General features: G+C 37.7%; 2 protein-coding genes across 5 annotated transcripts in view; both read right to left on the bottom strand.

Annotated features, from left to right (window-relative positions):
- Positions 1-1,151: 1,151 nt before the first annotated feature.
- On the bottom strand, positions 1,152-8,060 carry Ctsk (cathepsin K). The gene is made up of 8 exons (XM_020155815.2): positions 7,902-8,060; positions 6,364-6,484; positions 5,471-5,593; positions 5,230-5,385; positions 3,896-4,114; positions 3,092-3,257; positions 2,724-2,829; positions 1,152-1,843 (listed from the first exon to the last, which is right to left on the bottom strand). The coding sequence occupies exons 2-8, from the start codon at positions 6,481-6,483 to the stop codon at positions 1,744-1,746; spliced, it is 990 nt and encodes a 329-aa protein (XP_020011404.1). The 5' UTR covers position 6,484; positions 7,902-8,060; the 3' UTR covers positions 1,152-1,743.
- A 1,486-nt stretch (positions 8,061-9,546) lies between these two features.
- The window catches only part of Arnt (aryl hydrocarbon receptor nuclear translocator), a 63,911-nt gene continuing 49,415 nt past the window's right edge, over positions 9,547-24,042 (bottom strand). For all 4 annotated transcript variants that reach the window (XM_074048179.1, XM_074048178.1, XM_020155811.2 and 1 more), the window contains 10 exons: positions 21,704-21,778; positions 20,135-20,286; positions 17,306-17,416; positions 17,081-17,153; positions 16,456-16,579; positions 16,163-16,265; positions 15,656-15,803; positions 12,864-13,023; positions 12,276-12,442; positions 9,547-11,539 (listed from right to left, as the gene is read on the bottom strand). In XM_074048179.1, the coding sequence (XP_073904280.1) occupies positions 11,450-11,539; positions 12,276-12,442; positions 12,864-13,023; positions 15,656-15,803; positions 16,163-16,265; positions 16,456-16,579; positions 17,081-17,153; positions 17,306-17,416; positions 20,135-20,286; positions 21,704-21,778 (1,203 nt within the window). In that variant the 3' untranslated portion in view covers positions 9,547-11,449. The remainder of the gene's footprint in view (positions 11,540-12,275; positions 12,443-12,863; positions 13,024-15,655; positions 15,804-16,162; positions 16,266-16,455; positions 16,580-17,080; positions 17,154-17,305; positions 17,417-20,134; positions 20,287-21,703; positions 21,779-24,042) is intronic.

Here is a 24,042-nt window from a genome sequence, read left to right as displayed (position 1 = left end):
CTACTTTAAATTAGTCAGCTTTTCAATAGACAGTTATCAAATGACTATTTACTCTCTAAGACTTTTTGTTTGTTTTTGAGATGAGGTTCGCTGTTTCCCAGCTGGCTTCAAACTCCTGGGCTCAAGTGATCCTCTTGCCTCAGCTTTTCAAGTAGTTAGGACTGCAAGTGCGCTCCACCACGCAGTTCTATAAAGTTTTTTAAGTCAAGGCCATGTCTTACTAATATTTTTCATCCTTCTAGCCTAAATATTGATTTCTACATGTCAATAAATATTTATAAGCAAAAAATAATTTTTGCATAGAATGAAGTAAGAGTGCCTGACACTGGGCAAATATTCAATATTAAATATAAACTGTCTTGTGGTAATAATAGGTTTTATGAAAAAATGACTACATTTTGTGAAAATATTTTGTGAAGAATGGCAAAACAAGTTGTGATGATTTATTCTTCTAGAATTAATACTGGCTGGAAAGCATTAGTAAGGAATTTCAAGCTGGGCATGAGAAGCTGAGGTAGGAGGATCGTGAGTTTTAGGCCAGCCTGGGCTACAGACTGAATAAGTTTGGGCTGAGTTACATAGTGAGACCCTTCCTCAAAAAAAAAAAAATTCAACTTTTTTTGTTGACAGCAGAAGTTTAAAGTGTAGAACCTCAGAAAGAGACTCAGAATATTTTTAAGACTCAGGTATTTTACAACATGTCACTCTGGTCCCCACACAGGCAGTATTAAATATTGAGATTTCTTTAAGTCCACTTAATTCCATAAACTTACTACAGTTCTTAGTACTTGATAAGTGCTGGCTGTAGGAATGAACAAATAAATGAATTGGGATGAATCATGTGACAGTCTTTCTCATCAGAATGAACACATTAAGTACAGGGAACACTTTTTATTTATTTTTTTGGTACTGGGGCTTGAACTCAGGACTTACACCTTGAGCCACTCCACCAAGTCCTTTTTTGTGATGGGTTTTTTTCAAGATAGGGTCTCATGAACTATTTGCCCAGGCTGGCTTTGAACCTTGATCTTGCTGATCTCTGCCTCTTGAGTAGCTAGGATTACAGGCATGAGCCATTGGTGCACAGCTCAAGGAACACTTTTTATTCTTTTTGTCTCCAGCATATAGCATAGTATCCAACACAAAATGAATGGGTATTAAATGCTATTTATTAAATTGTAGACAAGAGATAAATACTTTATTTCAAAAATGCAAAGAAGGAAAAGAAAATACATTTCTTATATCATGTAAACTTATACCAAAGGCTTATGAACAGATTTATGAGCTGGAATGGAAAACACAGAAATGTCTACTTTAAGGATTTAGAAGAAGGGGAACTTGGAAACTGAGAAGTTAGATCATCATAGTCCTTTAGAGTGGTTAAAGCTAACTAGTCCCAGCAAATGAGAATCTAGCCTATCCGAAGATCTCTGGTGTCTAACTGCACAGCACAGTCCCAGGACAATAAAGTCAAGGTAGATGATGGCAACATCTCTTTTAGCCTAAAGTATACACCTCTTGGGAAAATTCCTGCTGTGGCCACAAAGAAAAAAACCCTAGGTAGAGAGAAGGAAAGTGGTAGGGAAGTCACTTGAAGCACCAATGACTGAAAAAATTAAACAGACAATCTCAGTATCACCACATCTACTTCAAAAATGGTTCAACAACTGCCTTCTGAAGTACATCGATATATTGCACCATTGTAGAAGGAATGGAAGAGCAGGAGGGTTTGGGTGACTGGAATCACATCTTGGGGAAGCTGGCCAGGTTGGCAATACCACAGGCGTTGTTCTTATTCCGAGCCATGAGAGCATAGCCTTTGTTTCCCCAGTTTTCTCCCCAGCTGTAGGACCAATCAAGATAAACACTTAGTACCCATAGTTTACATATGGTTTAAAACACTTACTATATTGTGCCATGTAATGATAGTATACAAAATGAGCAAGATGATTTTTATCTTTAAAGAATTTAAAGTCAAGAAGTGAAAGAAGGCATATGCTGTAAGTCCCAAAGGTGAAAGAAATTGCTTCTGTCTGATTAAGAGGATGAAAAGGGACTTGATGTAAGAGGTGGCATTTGAGGCAGAACGCAAAAGCTGAATAGAATTTGGACCTGTGGAAATGGGATGCCAATGGAGGGTAGTGAAATCAGCAATAGAGACAAGAAAGTGAGAAAGGACCATGTGGCTGAAAAATAGAGTGCCTGACAGATACATTGGAAAGATTGAGATCAAGTTGAATTATCTTTACTGAAGTAAAGTCTAAAGAGTTTTAGCTTTACTCTGTGGCAAAAGAGGGAAGTTGAAGCTAGTGATCTTGATTTGGGAATAAATAGGCAAGAGTGGATGAGATTATTAAGGAAATTAGCTTCTTCTGCCATAGTTAAGTCTGTCTTTCTTATTGGACTATGAGATCACTGAAGGTAGACATTTGCCCATTCATTTGCCTAAATATTTCTACATGTACATCGATACCATTAGCTCTCTCTGCATATGTGACAAAGCATCTAACACAGGAAGCAGCTACCTAACATATACTTTGAATATTATGGTCTGGCTATCATATGTTCTACAGTTAAGAGCCTCTGACTGGGGAGGTAGAACAGAAAAGCCTGAGGCAACTGCGTTGTTGATTTTGGAGAAAGAAAGGAATATTGGGAAGCCAGAGGTGAGGTTGAGAGTTATAAGGGTGACTGAATAACAAAAGTAGTGTTGTCATCATTACCTGTTTTTAATTATCCAGTGCTTGTGTCCCTTTTGGATTCCATATCCCACTGTCAACACTGCGTGGTTCAGATTATCACTATTGCAGCTTTCATCGTAATACACACCTAGGAAACAAACTATGAAGATGAGGCACTCTGCAATCCAAGAGTTGCCCCATGGGATCTCTAGTCCAGTAGACTCTGAATAATTCTATTCCGGTCAGGAGGGTTTACAACAGAAGTATGCCACACTGCGACAACTGCTGGTTTCTCTCCAGCAGCCTGAGTCTGAATATGAAAACTAAGTACTAAAAAATGCTCAGGGCCCTTCGAGAAGCTGACACACTCACATCATAAAAGAGAGAGCTCTACAGTAACAGTACCTTACCTTTGCTATAAAACTGGAAAGAGGTCAAGCTTGCATCAATGGCCACAGAGACTGGTCCCACTCGAGCCACTGCTCTCTTCAGGGCTTTCTCATTCCCCACAGGGATCTCTCTATACCCTTTGCATTTAGCTGCCTTGCCTGTTGGGTTGTACATACAACTTTCATCCTGAAAAAAACAAGGTTGTAACAGGACTGGGACAAAGCAATAGGCAATGAGTTGGCAAGTGAGAAACTTAACCAGTGTTTTGGATAGTATCAGTGAACTAACAGAGGCTGCAGACTAGAGTCTTTACAGAGGGTCTGTTCCTCCTTACCATTTAAGAAAACTATGAAAAGTGAATTCTTACCTTCAACCATACATACAAATAGATTTTAGATGATGATTTAAAGACATAAATATAGAAGGAAAGATTGTAAAGCTTAAAAAAGAGAGACTAAGATGGGCATGGTGCTATACACTGTAATCTCAGCACTCAGGACACTGAGGCAGGAAGACTGTGAGTTCAATGCTAGCCTGGGCTACATAGCAAGTTCAGAGCCTGAGCTATAGTGAGACCCTGAAAACCAAAGGCTGGGGATGTAGCTCAGTAGAAGAGCTCCTTGCATACCATGTGCAAAGGTGGGGGGAGGGGGAGGGCAGAGAGGGAGAGGAAAAGAGAGAGGGAGGAGAAGGAGAAGGACAGAGAGAGAGGGAGAGATAGGGAGAGGGAGAGAGATTTCTGACATCGTTTCTAGTTTAAAAAAAAAGCATCTCAGGAAGGAGGAGCCAGCACACGGCTGTATAACTGTAATCAGTAGTCTTACCTGTCCCACGTATGGGTAAGCATCTTCAGAATCAATACCCCGATTCTTTTGCACATATTGGAAGGCATTGGTCATATAGCCCCCTCCACAGCCATCATTCTCAGATACACAATCCACCAGGTTTTGGGGACTCAGATTTAAGAGTTTGCCAGTTTTCTTTTTGAGTTGGCCCTCCAGAGCACCAACAGAACTAAAAGCCCAACAGGAACCACACTCACCCTGAAAGGTACACAGAGAAATTGGTCATTACTGGTCAGACATGCTGTATCTTCTATCATACATTTTTATAAATTCCCACACAAATGTTGCCTTTGTCATGAAGTCTCCCTATTCCCCTTCATTTAACATTTGCTCATTATTATATTGCTATTTGTTGCTATTGATAACTGTTGTTACCATCAGCTACTATAAATCCCAGCAGAGCAGAGTATGGCTTTGGAGGAGAGTATTCTGGGTGCTAATCCTGGCTTTGTACTTGTTGACTCTGTGACCTTGGGTAAGTTATTAAACCTGTCCATGCCTCAGTTTTCTTATCTGTAAAATGTGGATAATACTATACTTAATAAGATTTTTATAAGCATTAAGAGATTTAATTTACATAAAGAATTTAGAAGTTCCTTACACATAATAATCTCTCAAAAAGTGCTAGCTATTATTAAGGTTTGTTCTACTAAATTGAAGATTTTACAATCTTTTCTGATTTGTGTGTGTGTGTGTGTGTGTGTGTGTGTGTGTGTGTGTGTGTGTATTACTGGGGACTGAACTTAAGACCTTGCACTTGGCTAAATGCTCTACCACTTGAGCCAGGCCTCCAGTTCAAGACTGTAGATTTCTTGAAGAGTTGTCTTAGCTATCTTGAATCTTTACTGCCTAGCACTGTACCTGGTAAACTGGAGGGGGGACAGTATTTGTTGGATGAATATTAAGTCTCACTGATGCAATCCTGTGCTTTTAAGCTTATCAGACAACTAGCATTCTCATACTGGTAAGAATGGAAGATAGTAAAAAGTTTTTTTTGGAAAGAATACTCTGTAACCTAGCAATTCCAATTTTTAGGATTTATTTTGCATAAATGTTTATATGTGTGTTGAAAAATATACACACAAGGGTACTTATTGCAATGCTATTTATAAAAAAGAAAACCCAGAAAGAACCTAAATATATAAAAATAGGTGATGCGTTAAATAACGGAATAGGCTACATTCTTTCAACATGGGGAGACATACCGTAAATCCTTGCCCTCTCTTCTTAGCACCCTCCTATCTCAAGAACAAAACATAAAAAGGAAAAGTTCATGCCAGCTTACCAATGCACACCCAAAAGAAGGAGAATACCTGGTTTTTGACAGGAGTAACATATCCCTTCTTTCGATAGTCGATGGAATCTGGGACTCTGCCTTCCCACTCTGGGATATAGAGAGTGTCATTACTGTGGGAACGAGATGGGGGTACTTTGAGTCCCGTCATCTTCTGAACTACTTCTTCACTGGTCTGAGACAAAAAAGAAAGAGGCCAGGCATTAGCAGGGAACAAAAACAAATACGGCATGTGGGCCAGGAGCTGAGGCTCAACTTACCATGTCCCCCAAGTGATTCATGGCCAATTCATATGTATGGACACCAAGAGAGGCCTCAAGATTATGGATGGAAATATGCTTCAGATTTTTCTCCCAAATTAAACGCCGAGAGATTTCATCCACCTAAACAGAACATAGTCAGCACATGCATAGACTGTGTGCAGTTATATAGTTTTTTGTTTTGTTTTGTTTTTGTAGTACTGAGGTTTGCACTCAGGGCTTTTACCTTGAGCCACTCCACCAGCCCAATTTTTTTGTGAGAGGGTTTTTCAAGATAGGGCCTCATGAACTATTTGCCTGGACTGGCTTTGAATTAAGATCCTTCTGATCTCTGCCTCCTGAGTAGCTAGGATTATAGGCGTGAGCCACCAGTGTCCAGCATTACATAGGTTTTCAGGAAAAAAGATGCAACTTTCAATCATAAATAGTTTATAGTCTACTTGGCCAACTAACCAAGGATTATTAAAATCACAAAAAAAAATACGTAAGAGAGTAATTCAATGAGTTCTAGAAAGTGTACCTATATAATATTTGCTTATAAATATCATTAGTCTGAGAAGTCTTCCCAAAGGAGTAATGTAACAGATATAAGACAGCTACACCACTTTTTTGTGGCGGTGGGGATGGAGCCAAGGGCCTTGTGCATGCTAGGCAAGCACTCTGCCCTTAAGCTACATCTCCAGTCAATGCAGTTGTAAAACAAAGGAAGGACAGGTCTTGATGAATGGTGAGTTGCACAGAAATGAAAACCGTACGTAAGAGTTACAGAACATGGACAGGTGCTTGGTTGGAATAAAGTACTGTATTTGAATTGAAGAAGGGATTCTAGAAACTAAGAGTGGAGATTATGGGTTCCAGTCCTCCTGTTATGCTCCCATCAAGTCCCCAGGCACCTTGCCGTTATACTGCTTTCTGTAGGTCTTCTTCCATAGCTCCCACTGGGTATCCAGTATTTCCTCGGGGTACAGAGCAAAGCTCACCATCGGTAGCAGCAGAACCTTGATCACCCACATCCTGAGGAAGGGAATAATTGTGGGAGATTCTTCCATTTAACAGGGGTTTCACCTTCTAGTTTGGGATGAGGAAGTAGCTGGAGCCATATTCTCAGACAGGAGGCTCTTCACCTTTTAGGAGATTCCTTTGAGGAGCTAATAAAGATATAGTCTCTTTTATGAGAAAAAAGCATACACATGCAATAATCCTAGAGGATTCATGAACTCAAAGTTAAGAACCTTTTCTTCTGAACTGTGAGGCAGAGGAAAAATTGGCTCTATGAGGAAGGTGACAATTGAAGGTGATTTTCATATGACAGTACAGGATAGGAAGAGGCTGGATTTGAATCCATCCAAGTACATCTGATTCCAACTATTCTGACATAGATTCAATCAACACTCTCACGTGCAGACAAGCAGAAATGGGGTAGAAAGTGGATAAGTGGGATGGGCTCAGCACCTATCTTCTCCAGTATCCCCATCAAGGTTGGAGGACAAAATAAGCACGAGGTTGGAGAATACACTAAGAGTTCCAGCTACATTTTGCTTCCTGATCGTTTTGTCAAGGCATTCTTTTCTTCCTTGCCTTTTCCAGGTCTTGCCCAGAGAGGACAGGCTAACGTTGACAGTATTTCCCTTGTTTAACTATGAAATGTTTATTATATCCTCACTCTCCTTATGTATGTTTTCTTCTTTTTCATCCCCCCTCCCTTTTTAGGCAGGAAACTACCCTAATCTTAACCAGATGCTGTGGGTAGGTGGTTTCTTTCCTTTTTCCAACAATACATAATCTCTGTGGCTGCTTCACAGGGCAAAAGCCTCAGAAGCAAGGTTAGAATAACGTAGGAGAGAAAGGCAACATTCTATGATGACTGAATTCACAGCTTTTCAGAAGTTTGCACTAGCTTCACTAATTTCTTGCACTAATTTGCTTAATTGTAAATCTTTCAGTTTGAGCAATATGCAGTCTCCAGCAAGTCATATGACTTGCACAATACTTCTACAGTCAAATAAATTTTTATCTAATCTTTGCAAACCAGCAAAATGCCCAGCAGAAGTTAATAGATTGAGCTATAGGGGCCTGGTAGCATCTCAGAGCACAAATACTGAGCTGCCGCCTATCAGTCCTCCTCAGTAGACAGTTAACCCTTTTGGCCAAAGCTGAATTTTATATAGAGGCCACTTTTGGGGGACGGGTAAAGGATTCACTGTAACTTTGCTTTTTCTAACAAGCACGCATGCACGTACACAATTATACAAAGGATCCTGAAGATTTCCAGGCAGATTTGGCCAGGAAATGAACTAAAAAGGGTATCTCTTTTGTCTGCAGAACCTATAAAGTATATTTTAATCCCCACTCACTATAGCCCTAATTGCCTTAAAATAAAGATAACTGGCAAGAATGAGAAGCTAAGAGATCTAGAAGTTGAAAACATTACCTGGTGTTGGAAATCCTGGTGTCTGGACTCCTTTTGGACTGAAGTGTGGCTGTGTGTGTGTAAAACTAGGGGTGCTGGATTTATTCCATCAGGATTGCGGAAGTCAGCTCCAGTAGCTGGCTGGAAAATTTGGATAAGGGATGGAGGCGGGGATAGAAATGTTAGGAAAGGGTGGGGGTTAGGGTGGAAGGAAGCAGATTTGCACAATGTCTGTGTGTGCAGTGTTGTGCGCCAGGGTGGAGAGTTTCTAGATAATTTACTTTCATGTGACTGTCTTTGGAGGAAGACAAAAAACCTTAGTACGCATTAGAGTTGGAGTTTACCTTCTCTTTTCATGAGAAAATGGAAGGACATAGCTCTAGTTATTCTCATCCCTCTTTTTAAAAATTCTTTATATTAGGGAATTACACATCTTTTCCTGTTATGAACTACCTCCCTAACATTGAAGCCTGTTTTTTAAATTTGTGACTGACCTTCACCTGTTGATGGAATTCAAACACAAAAGCCTAGAAAAGTGTAATGTAAGGGAAGACACAGTTTTTTTTTTTTTTTCCCTCCTCTTGTTTTATGGTTGTTGGCTAAATGTTGTCATCACTTCCAGGCAGGGGAAGAGCTTTCCTAGCCCAATGCGGTTTTGCAGAGGGGGAATCTGCCCAAAGTCTAGATGAAACTGATTCTAAAAGTAGCCCCAAACAGTACTCCTGGTTATTTACAACAGAACTTGAATAAAGAACTGATGGACTTACATGTGACTCTATTGATGTCTAATGAGCATGTCTCAATTATTAAAGTCCCCAATCTAGGTCATCACATGAGCTTCTCTAAATGCTTCCTCAAAATCCAGGCATGTGACAGATCATAAGATTCTTAGTTTAGTCACAAAGTCACCACCACCCCCAACTCCATTTTCTTCCATAAACAGATGTGGAGAAAGAGGAAAGGAGGGACCTTGGAATAGAAAGGATCAAACATGGGCTCTAGAATTAGTTCCTAGCTGGATTCCATACAGGCTTATGCCTTTGGGTTTTAAGTTCTGCTAGTGAACCACAAAGGTCTAGTGAGAAACCAGCTCCATATTGGAAAGGTTTAAATTTCTTAATCTCTAATCCTTTTAATCTAGAGAACATACTGCAGAAAGGCATCCAAATGTACTTCAGGGGTTTCAAGTCCCAACTTTCCTCTCTTCTTTCCCAGTGGCTTGAGCAACCCCCACCCCTGCCCAGTGTAGTCAGAATGCCTCTGGTGATTTTACTCAGAATGTGTCAGGATCAGGAGGGCAAGTGAGGAGGAGGGTGCTGAGTGATCAGAGCCCTATGACTTCTGATTCCTAAAATGAAAGACTAACACTGTGTTTTATACTTGTATTTTTGGAACTCAAGTGATGGATTCTTTTTTGCTGACGTTTTGTTTTCTTGCAGTGCTGGAGATTGAAGTCAGGGCCTTGTGCATGCTGGAAAAGTGAGCTACATTTCAAGCATGAGCTTATAGGCTACAGATTTTTTGGCAGTACATGGGTTTGAACTCAGGGCCTTGTACTTACAAGGCAGGTGCTCTACAAACTATAGATTCTTTTAGTTGAGCATGTCTATAGATGTATGCTGGAGAGGAATAAAAAGCCGCAATCAAGATCACACAACACAAGAACTTTTACAAAAGAAAAATATTGTTTTTAAAATCTTTGCTACATGTCATTATTTTTGCCACTGTATGTCTTAGCATAAATGCCAGTAATACAGAAATGGCCAACAAGACAAAACAATCAAAAATAAAACCCTGAAGGAAAAACAGAAATAAACCCCCAGAGCATCTTCTCCCTTACCCTCCCCTTCCCCAAAAGCCCTATAATAACTGTACAATATTATAGTCCCAATCACATTTAAAAACAAGTAGATTATTAAAAAACAAGGATTTCACTGGAAACTCAACTTTTTGGTTTCGTAAATTGTGATATAAATATATATATTTATATATATGTATGTATATGTATACTGTATGTGTGCACATAGAATAAAAAAATAAACTGTCTCCTTTTCCACTCCACTACCTGGCACCAGGTTGGAGACAAAAGGGAGGGAAACCCAGTAAATAACATTCCCTCACCCTCTCCAAGGCCATCTGTGCTCCTCAGTCTCCTATGAATATACTTTATATGTCTTTTCCTTATTAATTCAGTTTTTCATTTAGATAATGGAACTTTTTTTTTTTAAAAGGCTGATGTACAAGACCTACCTGAGGAAGGTAAAGGGTGAGAGTAGGGACCTGAATCCATATTTATATGGCTATAATTAGCAAAAGGCCCTGTTGGGATAGGAATCCAGGTCCTACCTAACACATGGAATTGTATTTGTGCTCCAAATAAAACCCAATCTCAGGACTGGAGAGGGAGGAAAGAACTACAGGCCCAGAGAAGACCTAAATGTGTTTCTTTCTAGATGGGATATTTTAAGGATGGGATTAAGGAGGCTACTTTGCAAGAGGGTTTTGTATTTGGCTTATACCTCAACAGTGAGTATTTTCACTGAGACTGCTAATCCAAGAAGTTGAGTTTCCATGCAGAAATAACCTCTCCAGAACACACATCATGTGTAATTCTGACAGAAAAATGCAGCATTATTCTTATGGCCAAGTCTGGGACTTGTGAAAGTGTTTAGCCAGCCTATTTGGGTAATGTTTGCAGATCTTCCAGATAAGGCAAGAGCACCAAAAGCAGGAGAAATTCATCTTGAACACTGAGTATGTTCGGTAAGAGACCAACCCTATCAACAAAAGACTATATATTTGCCTATAGTTGCGCGTTGGCTGGGCATAAATGTAAGTGCAGCAAAGACCTATTTAAATACTCTTTGGCTGCAATACTAAATGGAAAATACCTAGAAGATTTAACTTCTAACTCTTTGATGAGCACACAGAAAGACAAAGATAAAAATATTGGACAAATTTTGCATAAATTCCCTAATAGGGAGAAATACAGGAACATGTAGACACACACACACAACACACACACATACACACACACACGCACAAATACACACACATACTCACCTTCTCTTACATGTTTCTTTCCAGAGAAATTGCTTACAGGTAGCAAAAGAGTCTATGATCACTTCCTAAAGCTCCATATATACCTATCATGTTTCATGTTCCTCAAATATGAGGACATTTCTCCTCTGCATCACTCTATTCAGAATTTTTTTTTAAAACAAGCCACAGTATCCAAGGCAAATAGTGGATGTCAGGTTTTTTCTGTCCTGCCCCTTGACCCTAGCACAAATCATTGTTGTGCAACTTCTGGTCAGGAGATAATAGGAAAGGCCTAGCCTCAAATTTTCAAAGGCTCCTAAAAGCCTGGAGGATTCATTTAATTTCTTCTATAAATGTTACCTCAGAGACTCAAGGAAAAGTAAGGTAGGTCCAGAAGGGATAGGGGATACATGTCAGGGGTGAGGGAAGGGAAGGGAGAGGAACTTTTATTCTGTTTACAAAAGATTTGTTTTTACAAAACAAACAGTGATTTTTCTCCCCTACCCCTCATCCTCACCCCAGCAGTTCTATTCTGAAAAGGAGGGAAACATAGTTAGGTCAGGAAATTCTTCACTGTTGTAGCTGTTGCTCTGATCTCCCAGCATCGACAGCATCTCCTAGTAAGAGAAAATGATTAAATTTGGGTCACACCCTTATATATACTGAGTTTCCTCCTAACATCTCTACCATCCTGAACCCAAAAAGTCTCTGCAATGGTGCGCTTTCTCAGCCTTCCTTATTCCCCGCAACATTCTGACTCCTTTATATCACAGCCTTTTTTCTAGCCTCTTCCATGTCCTCCTCCTATAGTTCCAGATTTTCCCTTTTTCCAGTCCTCCATATTTTCAAAGGGAGAAAAATCTGCTTGCCATATTCCATTTAATCCCCTTAGAATATATGTAATATATCTTATCCTATTTTTTTCTGCCAAAATTTATTTTGCCTTCTTTCAATCTGTGCTTTACATTAGCTCTTCCTTTGACCTAAGACTACTCCATTAAATCTTAAAGTTCCCTCAGGACTTGCATAAATATATCTTTATAGCTATAATCAGTATGTTCTAGTTCATATACTTTAAAAAATTGTCCTATTTTAAATCCAAAGGTATTTTGAAATAAGGATATGGATCTTCATGAATGAACTTAAATAATTTTCTTTGCATCTTTGCCTAGTGCTTCACATCACTAATACAGCCTGGTTAAAGAGTATGCATCACACTAAATTTATGATCTTCTACAGTTACCCTTACATGTATCCTTCTCTGTCTTCTCCCATACACTCCCAAACAACACCTCAATTCAGGTATGTTTCCTTCTAAGTTTCTCCTACTTTCTGAAGTCTTTACCCTCTCACCTGGAAGACCTCAGGCTGGCTAGGTTGCTGTGCTGACGACTGTTGAACATGCTGCTCACTAGAACTTGAGCGATGATGAGACTGCTGGCCTTGCCACTGTGGCCAAACACCCACACCCTCTGCTGTCCGTGTCTGGAATTGTCCTGCAGTCTGTCCAGTCTCAGGAGCTAGAAATATAGTAAGAATAAACACCTTCAATTTACTAATACCGGTGGAGAGGAGAAACTTTACACAGGATACCTTTTTTCCTTCTCCCTGTTAATCAATGTGTCTTCTAATTCAAAACCTAGTCTCAAATTAACTTTTCTTCTCTAGCTTTTCTAAAGAGCTCTTTGCTCACTCAGATTAACCACATAAAATTTTGTAGTAAAACTGTTGTAAAAATCGTCATACTTTATATCTCTTTTATTGTATGTGCCAAAGTATTTTTCTTGTAGAAAAGTTTTTAATTCTAAACAGACTGTTGCCTTGCATTTCCCTATAATAAGGTGAGTGCACCCAGGACACAGGTAAACAATTTTAACTACCATAGCCTTTCCCTTTAGAAGTATGATTTTTCCTATTATGCTGCTTCTGATCTAAACTTACCAAAGTTGGAACCACGACTAGTGAGAGTAGGATATGCAGCACCAGATGACGCAGAGGGAGCACCCGGGAGAGACATGGGATTGAACGAGGAAGGAGTCTGAAAGTTGCCCACCCCAAATTGAGAAGAACGAGTCTTGGCTGTAGCCTGGGTAGCCACGTGCTGAAGAGAAATGGGGATAAAACAACAAACAGAACATTAACATTACTGTGCAAACCATTTCTGTGAGAGTCCAATACTCTGTCAATCACTGTATTCTTTTGAACCAAGCTCATCACTTATTTCCAACTGTATACTTTTGATTAACTCCCAATTTCTTGTGACACTATTTTCTAGGTAGGCAAGATAAAAATGCAAAACCAGAGGACTATGGGTTTAATAAAAGTTGTGAGAAGCTGCGTGCTAGTAGCTCATGCCTATAATCCTAGCAACTTGGGAGCCAGAAATAGCCAGAGCAAAATGAACTAGAGGTATGGCTCAAGCAGCAGAGCACTTTTCCAAGTGTGAAGCTCTGAGTTCACGCCCTAGTCCCACCAAAAAAAAAAAAAGTTGTTAAAAGTTGAGGACAGTCTCAAGTCTGTAATCTTAGGAGGCTGAGATTAGGGGGATAAAGGTTCAAGGCCAGCCTGTATAAAGTTTGCAAGACCCCATCCTCTACCAATAGCTGGGCATAATGGGGATGCCTGTGATCCTAGCTATGGATTGAAGCAAAAAACAAAACAAAACAAAAGGAGAATCACAGTCCAGGCAGCCTGGGCATAAAGACCCGCTCTCAAAAATAACCAATGCAAAAAGGTCTAGTATAAAGCCTTCTTAGCAAGTGTGAGGCCCTGAATTCATCCCCTAATACTGCCAAAAAAAGTTATGAGAATTAAATGAAAACATTTTATAAACTGTAGTTATATAAAACTATACATTATAACAGAAGAGTATTACACATAGAGAAAAAACACTGCATTCTTTTATTGTTTAGTCTGTTCTGAATTCATTTGTTCCTAGTGTCTTTTAAAAAACAAACAACATAAACATTTTTTCCTCATCAGAATAATCAATACACATGCACTGCACAATATTTGGAAAGAGGAAAAGAAAAATAAAATAAGAATCTATCATCAGAGATGCACAGTTGCACGGTTAATGTTTTTGAATAATTTATTTTTTTCTCTTTTCTTTCTTTTTTTTTTTTGTGATACCAGTACCACATCATCAGCTTTTTTTTTTCATTTTTGAAACAGGGTATTGCTATGTAACTCAGGCTGGCCTCCAATTTGTGATCCTCATGCTTCAGCTTCTAGAGTGCTGGAATTAAAGATGTCTGCCACCACCCCTAACTTTTCTTTTTTTTTTGCAGTACTGGTGTTCGAACTTAAACATCACGCTTACTAGGCAGGCGCTCTACCACTTGAGCCACTCCACCAGACTTTTTCTGTGTTGAGTGTATTTGAGATAGGGTCTTGTAAACTATTTGCCTGGCTGGCTTCAAATCGCGATCTTCCTAATCTCCGCCTCCTGAGTAGCTAAGATATAAGCCAGCCCTGGCTTACATGCTTTTAAAATATTTGTTACAAGTTTATTTATCAAGAGAAACTATTCCTTAATCCAAATACTCATGTTTCATAGTTCTGGGTTACAGATTAAGTGATAAACTTCTGTAAAATTCAATCCAAAGAAAAGAAAAACTTTTTTTGTTGTTGTTGTTGTACCAGGGTTTAAACTCAGAGCTACCCTACCACTTGATCCATGCCTCCAGTCTAGAAATTTTATTTTATTTTTTTTCCTTCAGTACTGGGGCTTGAACTCAGGGCCTACACCTTAAGTCACTCCACCAGCCCTTTTTGTGTTAGGTATTTTTGAGATAGAGTTTCTTGAACTATTTGCCTGGACTGGCTTCAAATCACGATCCTCCTGATCTCTACCTTCTGAGTAGCTAGGATTACAGGCATAAGCCACCAGTGCTCAGCTAGAAATTCTTTATTCCACAGATATTTTGCATTTCTGACATCAACTTTGTTCATCTCAAAAATTTCATGTTTTCATAATTTCCATGGAAATCTGTGAATATTATCTTTCTTGGTTCTGTCACAGCAAACTTAAGAGAGCTGCAATCCCCAGGGAGACAACAAATGCTCCATAATATGAAATTACAGATGCATGGCATTATTGGTTTTGTTAAAGCACTAAAAATCATTGTTGACTGTCCTCAACAACAATGGCCTTCCTGTCTGATGAATAAATGGATGGCCTTCCTGTGCATTTTTAACACAATTGAGATCATACTGCATATAACAATTTTGGAGTCAGTTTTTGGTTTTGACTTTTTTTTTTTACTTTAAAATAGTTATACAACATATAGTAACAGATAAGCCAAACATATTTATTTTGTATTCTATACATGGATATGGATATTACATAAAAATTTCTCAATTTTTTTTTATAAACAGATATCATTATACAGCTACTAATTTTTGAATTGTTCCTATATTAATGTAGTCCTCAACAAAGAGGAAATTTCTTGGAATTTACTCCAAAACAAATCTGAAAATCAAACCTACTTAGATTGTTGTGCATGAGCAATTATGATTTAAGATGACTACGTGAAAACCATGGACTCTAAATGAGATTTTGGGATTATCTGTGGTATTTTAATTAGCTGCTCTCAACAAAGGTGAAAATTAGAAGGTGGAGGATTGGAGTAAATGAGATGTCTAAAATAATTATAATTTCACAGATGGGGAAAAAAAAAGTCCAAACAAACAAACAAAATACAAAAGTTCAGACAGATAAGAAGCTTTACCTGGGCAGAGAAGCCTGGACGTGTGCTAGGGGTCCAAGTTGGGGCTGTTCCCTGGGTAGGGTTGGAATGGCGGGAAATCTGGGCCAATATTTGCCCTGCAGATGATGATGGCTGGACAATGGTTACAGGAGGGGCCAGACCACTATTCCTAGGAGTGAACAAATAAGAGGATAAAAAGCTGTGAGTCAAAGGACAATCTGGTGCTATTCCTAGATCCCTTAACTTCCTTAGAGTTAAGGAAAACTGGGTAACAGAATTTGAAAAAAACAAGGAAGAATGACAGCCACAAACTGACTAGAACACACAAAGATGGAACCTAAAACATGGCAAAAGGACAGGTGCAAAGAAACAGGAAGAAGAAAAGCAGCTTCTTTGCCTTACCCTAGGCCCTATAAGCTCTACTGCTTTGTCTGAAATAACCAGAGAAAGCAAGGGAAGAATAAAACTTGGATTCAGCAACTGAATCCCTCAGGGCCCTATTAAGCAGCACACACATATGGGGCTCACCTGAAATTCTCTGCCGGCCGGGGGGTAGGAGGGAATGAGTTGCCCTGGGAGAATATCTGTTGGGTGGCAGGGACAGTGCTGGAGGAGATGCCTTTACTCTGATCTGTGGACCAAAAGGAGTCGGGGGAGGGCCAGTCAAGGGGCTGTAGTATATAGTTTAGTAAGTTCCTACTTACTCATGAAGTATTATAATTAGGTGGAAATATGTTGGAAGATTACTGATTAGGCAGTAGCAGGCCCATCAGTAGGTGATCTCAATGAGAATTTAAAAAGGGATTAAGGAAGAAACCTACCTGCGTTGATGTTGGAATAGATTTCTGAAAATCTTGGATCTCTATCCTGGGTAAATAGGCCATCTGATTTCTCAAGGGGCTTGCTATGTTCTGGCCCTGTAGTTGTCACAGACTGAACAGAAACCTAAGGAATAAAATGATGAAAATATCACTAAAAGTTTAACATAACAATTCAGTAACTCTGATGTTCATAAAAATACACAGGCACTCTGGCACTAGGAGACTTTTTTTTTTGTGGAGTTTTTTTAAACTGAAGTTTGAATTCAGGGTCTTGTGTCTGATAGTCAGGTGCTCTACATGCCCACTCCTTTTTTGCTATAGTTATTTTCAAAGATAGGGTCTCTGGGGCTAGTCTCAGGTAAAATCTTTCTACCTACGGTTTCTGCATAGCTGGCATTACAGGCCTGTGCCACTATACTGGCTTACTTTTTTTTTTTTTTTAATACTTGGCTTACTGACTGAGATGGGGGTCTAACTTTTTGCCCACTCTATCCTAGAATTGCTATCCTCCTGATCTCTGCTTGAAAGTAGGGATTATAGATGTGAGCCATCACACCCAACTTGGGGGATTTTTTTTTTTTAGGAATGCTTACTGTTCTCTTCAAGAAAGAAGATACACACTCACCTGGGAATGATTATAGCTGGCCAGTCCATCTCTTCCTGGTACTAAGTCCAATTCTGGTTGCTGTTGTTGCTGCCTATATGTTAAAGATCAGTGAGGAGAGAAATAGGAGGTAGAGTTAACAAAGAATCTGGGGGAAAAGACCTTAAGAAAAAAATAAACCACCTAACAAACAAATTGGAATACAGATGGCAATAGAGATTGTCCAACAGATTCACCACTTCTTACCTGGGTGCCAATTGTCCTGAGCCCATCTCTAGGGGTAAATTAGCTGTGGGACCTAGCTGTGGTCTTTGGATTGTGCTGGACAGTGTAGGCCGTGGTTCCTGGCTAGAATTCCTATGAAAATGAAGTATACAAGAACAGAGAAAGAAAAAAAAAGGAGGGAGAGAAGGAAATAAAAGACAGAAATGGAGGGGGTGAATTCAAGTATGATATATTTAATACAATATAGGAACTTCTGTAAATGTCATAATGTACCCCCCCCAAGCACAACAATAAAAAAAATACTAAAATCAAATCAAGAAAGCAACAACAAAAAAGGAATGACTCTATACAAAAAATTCCACAGATTGATCTGTAGATGGTGTAATCACTAATAGATTTCCTTTAAAGTTCAATCTCATAGGTAACATGACTTCACTTTTAGCAAAAAATTTACACTACAAATAGAAACTATGTATGGCCTAAGGCACAAGAATTCATGCTGTTTGGTTTCTAACTTCTTTAGGTATGCAATATCTAGTTGTTGTGGGTATGTTTATACTCATATACTGTGTTTTTAAAAAAACATGGGTAAAAAAATTGGAAGTACATATACTGAAATATTACCAAATATTATCTGAAGTGTGAGAAATTTTTTCTTTCTTTCTATGTATTTCAATGCTCTCCTAATTTTCCACAAATAATATTTATCAAAAAATAAAATACTGCTGGGTGTGGAGGTTCATTCCTGTAATCCCAACACTTGGGCAGCTGAGGCAGGAAGACTTAGTCATAAGTTCCAGATTAGCCTGGGCTACTTTATGAGACCCTGTCTCAACAAAACAAAACAAACAAAAGGAAGAGAAAACACTAATAACTAAAATCAACTGTGCTGGGACAACTACATGTAAAGGGGAGAAAGGCAAATTATTTCCAGAACTTTAAGTCTTTAAATGGACTTAACAATTTCAAATTCTGGGACTGGCAGGTGTAGCTCAAAGGTAGTGTTTTCTTAGTATGTGCATCTCCACCAAAAAATAAAAACAAACAAAAAACTCTTAATATTTAAATGAAATGGAAACACAAAATAATGGTTGTATAATATAAAAATGCAAGAAAAAAACTGTGACAATTAAAACCAAACACTTGAGTCCTAAATTAATAAAAATTCTAACTTAATATACTGTTTCAGAAAATCAATTAGCAAGTAATTAAACTTTAGAAGCTCTTAAGATTGAATTGGAAAATACTGACTGATGTCACCAAATACAATGTATATTGATTATTCATAATCTAATCATCAAGAGCTGGGTTCAAAGCCAATTCTACAGAAGTAGTTTAAACAGCAAGAATTAACCTTCAACTGATACCACAAGATTGGTTATAGTAAAAAGGACAACAGCAAGTATTGACAAGGATATGAAGAAACAAGAATGTTCATATATTGTCAAGTGGAAATGTAACCAATAGTGCAGCTTTGGCTAACAGTTTTGCAGTTCTTCAAAGGTTAAAGGAATTACCATGTAACCTAGAAATTCCACTCCCAGAAATTATATACAAAAGGGGACTAAAAACATGTATCCACACAAAAAGAAGTACAGGAATATTCAAACCAGCATTTTTAATAGGCAAAAACTAGAAACAACCCAATTGTTCACCAATGAACAGACAAAATATAGTATATCCATTCAACAGACTAGTAACTACCAAAAAAAAAAAAAGTATTGATCCATGTTACAACATAAATGACCCTTAAAACATACTCAGTGAAAGAGGCCAATCACAAAGAAAACATATTCTGTGATTCCCTTTATATGAAATGTCTAGATTAGGAAAATTTATATAGACAATAAATTAGCGGTTGCATAGAATTTCAGAGCAAAGGGGGAGTACAGGTTTCTTTGAGTGGAGATGAAAAATGTTCTGAAATTAGATAGTTATGTAATAGGTGCACAACTGTGTGATATTCAAAAAACACTGTACATTTTAAATGGTATGTGAAATGTTATCTCAAAACTGTTTTTAAAAAGTTGAGGAAAAGGGCTAAGGGCATGGATCAATTTTGGTAGAGTGTCTGACTAGCAAGTGCAAAGCCCTGAGTTCAAACTACCATACCATCAAAAAAAAAAAAAAAAAAAAGGCTGAGAAAGAAAACACAAAGAGAAGAACAGAAACTAATTAAAGAGTGAATGTAGCTATGCTCCAAAGCAAATCATGGTCCATGGACTAAATCCAGACCATTGCTTGTTTTTGTATATAAATGTTTACTGAAACACAGCCATGTTCTTTCTATGATTATTTTCATGCTACAACAGCACAGTTTAGTAGTTTCAATAAAGATCATATGGTCCACAAAAGTTTACTATCTGATCCTTTATGGAGTTTGCCCAACTCTACGCTATTTCAAAATTCTGCTAGACTAGAACAATATACTGACATATACAACAAAATCCTTCCTCGAAAATTGAAATATAAACCCTTCACTCCCAAGACCTAGTTTATGAACTACTGCTTATTAAAATTTCTTCTACCTTGATTAACTGTATCAAATCCTATAGGAAGCTATAAAATGAGGAACTTCAGATTAATGGTATTTACAACTTGAAAAGAAGAGAAGGAGATAGCTTGATAAAGCTAAGCAGACTTAGCCCATGAGAATCCCAAAACTGAAGCTGGGCATGGTGATACCAGATGTGATTATATATATAACCATAATACTTGAGATACTGAGGGAGAAGGATCAGGTCAGCCTGGGCTATATATAGAGAGATCTTATCTCAAAACAAAAACAAAATGAAAAAAAATAAGAGAGAGAGAAATCCCCACATTGGAAAAGGTCTGGAGGGTACATACTTCACATTGGTGTTGGTACAGATGATATACTCAATTTCATCTGAGTAAGGATTCTGGAAAGTAAAGGAGCTGGTTCTCATCCACAGCCATTCTCGGTTCTTAGACCGAAACCGGAACATGACAGACAGCACCTGGCCTTTTAATTTCACAACCTGAAAAGGTTTTCATATCATCAATAGGTCTTTAAATATTTTTTTTTAATTCCCATTTCTACAACCCTAAGACTCTTGTGTTGTTGTCCTTGACACACCAGTCTTCTTCAATGTTAAAACAACAAAGAGAGAAAACTAAGTGATTAAATAAAGAAGAAGTTTGTCATGTTTCTTCCTAGAGTCCTAAGCTATCTGATGACCATGCCAGTGAAAGTAAAATTGGAGTAACAATTATTTCTAGGAGAAAAAAAGACTCTTTCTCACTTTCCTTGAAAAGTCCATTAAAGATATGTTGAGCAAACATAATAAATCTATGCCAGAAATTTAAGTTTAATGACACTGAATATAGGGTTTTTTTTTTTTTTGGTGGTACTGGGGGCTTGAACTCAGGGCCTTCACCTTTAGCCACTCCACCAGCCCACCAGGGTTTTTTGAGATAGGGTCTTGCAGAACTATCTGCCTGGGGTGTATTCAAACCTCGATCTTCCTGATCTCTGCCTCCTGAGTAGCTAGGATTACAGGCATGAGTCACCAGCACCTGGCTGAATATAGTTTTTACATCGCTCTTCAATTCTAGCTTTCCCCTACAAATGTGAGATTTCTATCTTCACAGTAAATAAAACTAAGCTGGCTTTAGTCTTATTTTTTGCTTTTTTAAAAGTAATTTTAGATTATTTTAATTTCTAGTCTCATGGAACAGAAAATATTTTTGAGTCTCCCTCAGTAACAATGAAAAACAGTATTAGCAACTAACATTTATTTTATAATTATTATGTGTCAAGCAAGGGGCTGTGTGCCTTATTTGCATTACCTTATATAATCTTCCCTACAGCCCTCTGCATTTAAGTACTATTATTATACCCACTATATCTGTAACAACACTACTGATATTTAAAAAAGATTAATGTGTATAATATAAAGTATGAGCTGTTAGCTAAAGCTAAGTCTATTAAATTCATTAGGTATTTTTAGGAGTTAGGGCCTTAATAAACTTTCAATTGTCATAAAAGAAGTTAAAATAAACATTTTTCTGCTACAATCTACAAATCAATTATATGTAGACTGCCTATAATATTTTTACATACTTTGAAGAATAATATCTTAACATACTTTGAAGATAATCCCTTGGATACAGATAGTTGAACACAAGACAGTAAATAGCCAAAGCCAAGCAAATATACCTTGGACATTATTCAATAGTTTCAAAGTATTATCTTTTTCTATTCCTTAAAAATTCAGGTTAAGAAAAAAAACAAAAATAAAAATAAAAATACAGATTAAGTAGCTATTTAAAATAGATAAATAAATAAAACTGTAGTGCCTGCCACAGTGCTCAATCAGTGTTCAGTAAGTATTTATGGAGTGGATGTGAGAAATAGGTAAAAAAATATGTATTCAGACACACAAAAAAAATTACCTGTTGGAAGCTGTCTCTTAGAAGCTGCTGGTCTTCAGGATGACAGAATTCTACAATATTCTTTCCTAAGAGTTCCTAGAGGGGAGAAAGAAGAGTCATTTAATCTTCCTGGTTTATCTTGCTGTGGACTTGGATTTTATTTATTCTGTCTTGATTATAAATACATGTAAAGGAAAAAAAAGAAGACAGAAACAAAAGATAATGAAGCTGAGAGCCAGTGGCTCATACCTATAATTCTAGCTACTTGGGAGGCTGAAATTAGATCACTGCTTGAGAGTTCAGGCAAATAGTTCGTAAGACCTCATCTCCAAAATAAACAGAGCAAAATGAACTGGAGGTGTGGCTCAAGCAGTAGAGGGCCTGCTTTGCAAGTGCAAAGTCCTGAGTTCAAATCCCAGTCCCAACAAAAAAAAGAAGACAATGATTGAATCTGGCTTCTAGCACATTTCTTTTTCAGACTATATTTACCTAATGGCATTAACTACAGATTTTAGGTATAATTTACATTCATAATTCACTCATTCTAAGGGTACAGTTTGATGATTCCTAGTAAACTTACAATAGTGCAATTATCATAATTCAGTTTTATAAAGTGTTCATTGCACAATCAACCCTTGTTCCTACCTCTTATCCAGCTACTGACCTGTTTTCTGCCTTTTTAATTTTGCTTTTCCTAGAAATTCCATACAATATAGAGTCATGCAATATATACTCTTTTAAGTTTGGGTTCTTTTATTTAACATACTATTTTTAAGTTCTATGTTGTTCCATGTAACAGTAATTTATTCTTTTTCATTGCTCAACAGAGTCTAGCAAAAACTCATGCAGTTTGTATATTCATTCATAAAATGCTAACGGACATTTAGATTATTTCCATTTTTTGTCTATTATGAATTATTGAGCTGTGGACATTTGTGTACAAATCTTTGTGAATATATGTTTTCATTTCCCTTGGGTAGATATTCAGGAGGAGAATTGACAGATTGCAGAATAAGTATGTTTAGCATTTTAGAAAACTGACAAAATGGTTTTGAAAAGTAGCTATAACATTTTTCATGTCTACTAACAACATCTGAGGGATCTCTACATTCGTATCTTTTTGACCATTCTAGTGGATATACAATAGTATCTTGTTTTGATTTTCATTTTCATTTTCCTAATACTGCAATTCATTTCTCTTTGGTGAAATATCAAATCTTGCCCATTTTTTTTGAGACAAAGTCTTGCCCTATAGCCCAAGCCAACCTTAAATTTGTGATCCTCCTATCTCCACCAGATAAGATTACAGGAATGCTAAGATTACAGGAATGGACCACCACGCCCAGCTGGTGTACCCTTTTCTACGAGCTGCTTTTCTTAATGAATTTATATATTGTAGATACAAATCATTTTTCAGATACATGATTTACAAATATTTTCTCCTACTTTGTGTTCAGTCTTTCTGATTTTTCTTTTTTTATTTTCTCATTTTGAAATTTCAGGGCTTTGATTTTTATTTAACTATTCTTCTTTTTTTATTTTTTAAAATTAGGATATATTATACAGGGGGTTTCATAGTGACAATTCCAAATAAGCTTATATTGTACATTGGTTACATCACCCCTACCTACCATCTCTCTCTCCCTCAACTCCCTCCTCACACTACCAAAGCAGTTGCAAGAGATTTCTTTGTTCTAGTTTCTATAAGTATATGAAATCCATCAACTATATTCCCTCATCTTAATCTCCTTCATTCACCCTTCCCCTTCCACAAGTACCCCCCCACACACTGTACCTATTTTACAGTCCTATCTTTTGTTATTAATATTCAAGTTGATGTTCAAAAAGGTTTCTCAGTGTATCCCTGCTGTGAGTATACTTTACTTTGTCTATGCTTTCTTTCTTAATGATATCCTATTATGAGGGAATTTCTTTTTTTTTTTTTTTTTTTTTGCGGTATTGGGGCTTGAACTCAGGGCCTACACCTTGAGCCACTCCACCAGCCCTTTTTTGTGATAGGTATTTTTGAGATAGGATCTCACAAACTATTTGTCCGAACTGGCTTCAAACCATGATCCCCCTGATCTCTGCCTCCTGAGTAGCCTGGGTTACAGGCGTGAGCCACCAGCACCTGGCTGATTTTTCCATTACTTTGAGGTAAAGTTTAAGTTCATTTTTTTTTGTGTTTGTGGGGGTGCACATACGGATATCCAATTGTTCCTCACCCTTTGTTTTTTTTTTTTTTTTGCCAATACTGCAATACTGAATTTGAATTTAGAGCCTTTTGCTTGGTAGGCAAGTGTTCTACCACTTAAGTCATGTCCTCAGCTGTTTGTTAGAAAGACCTCTCTTCCCCAATG

This window comes from Castor canadensis, chromosome 11 (genome assembly GCF_047511655.1).
Source record: "Castor canadensis chromosome 11, mCasCan1.hap1v2, whole genome shotgun sequence".
In the NCBI taxonomy this organism is placed as follows: domain Eukaryota; kingdom Metazoa; phylum Chordata; class Mammalia; order Rodentia; family Castoridae; genus Castor; species Castor canadensis.
The sequence above is the reverse complement of the archived record's forward strand: the minus strand, read 5'-3'. Positions and strand labels throughout refer to the sequence as shown.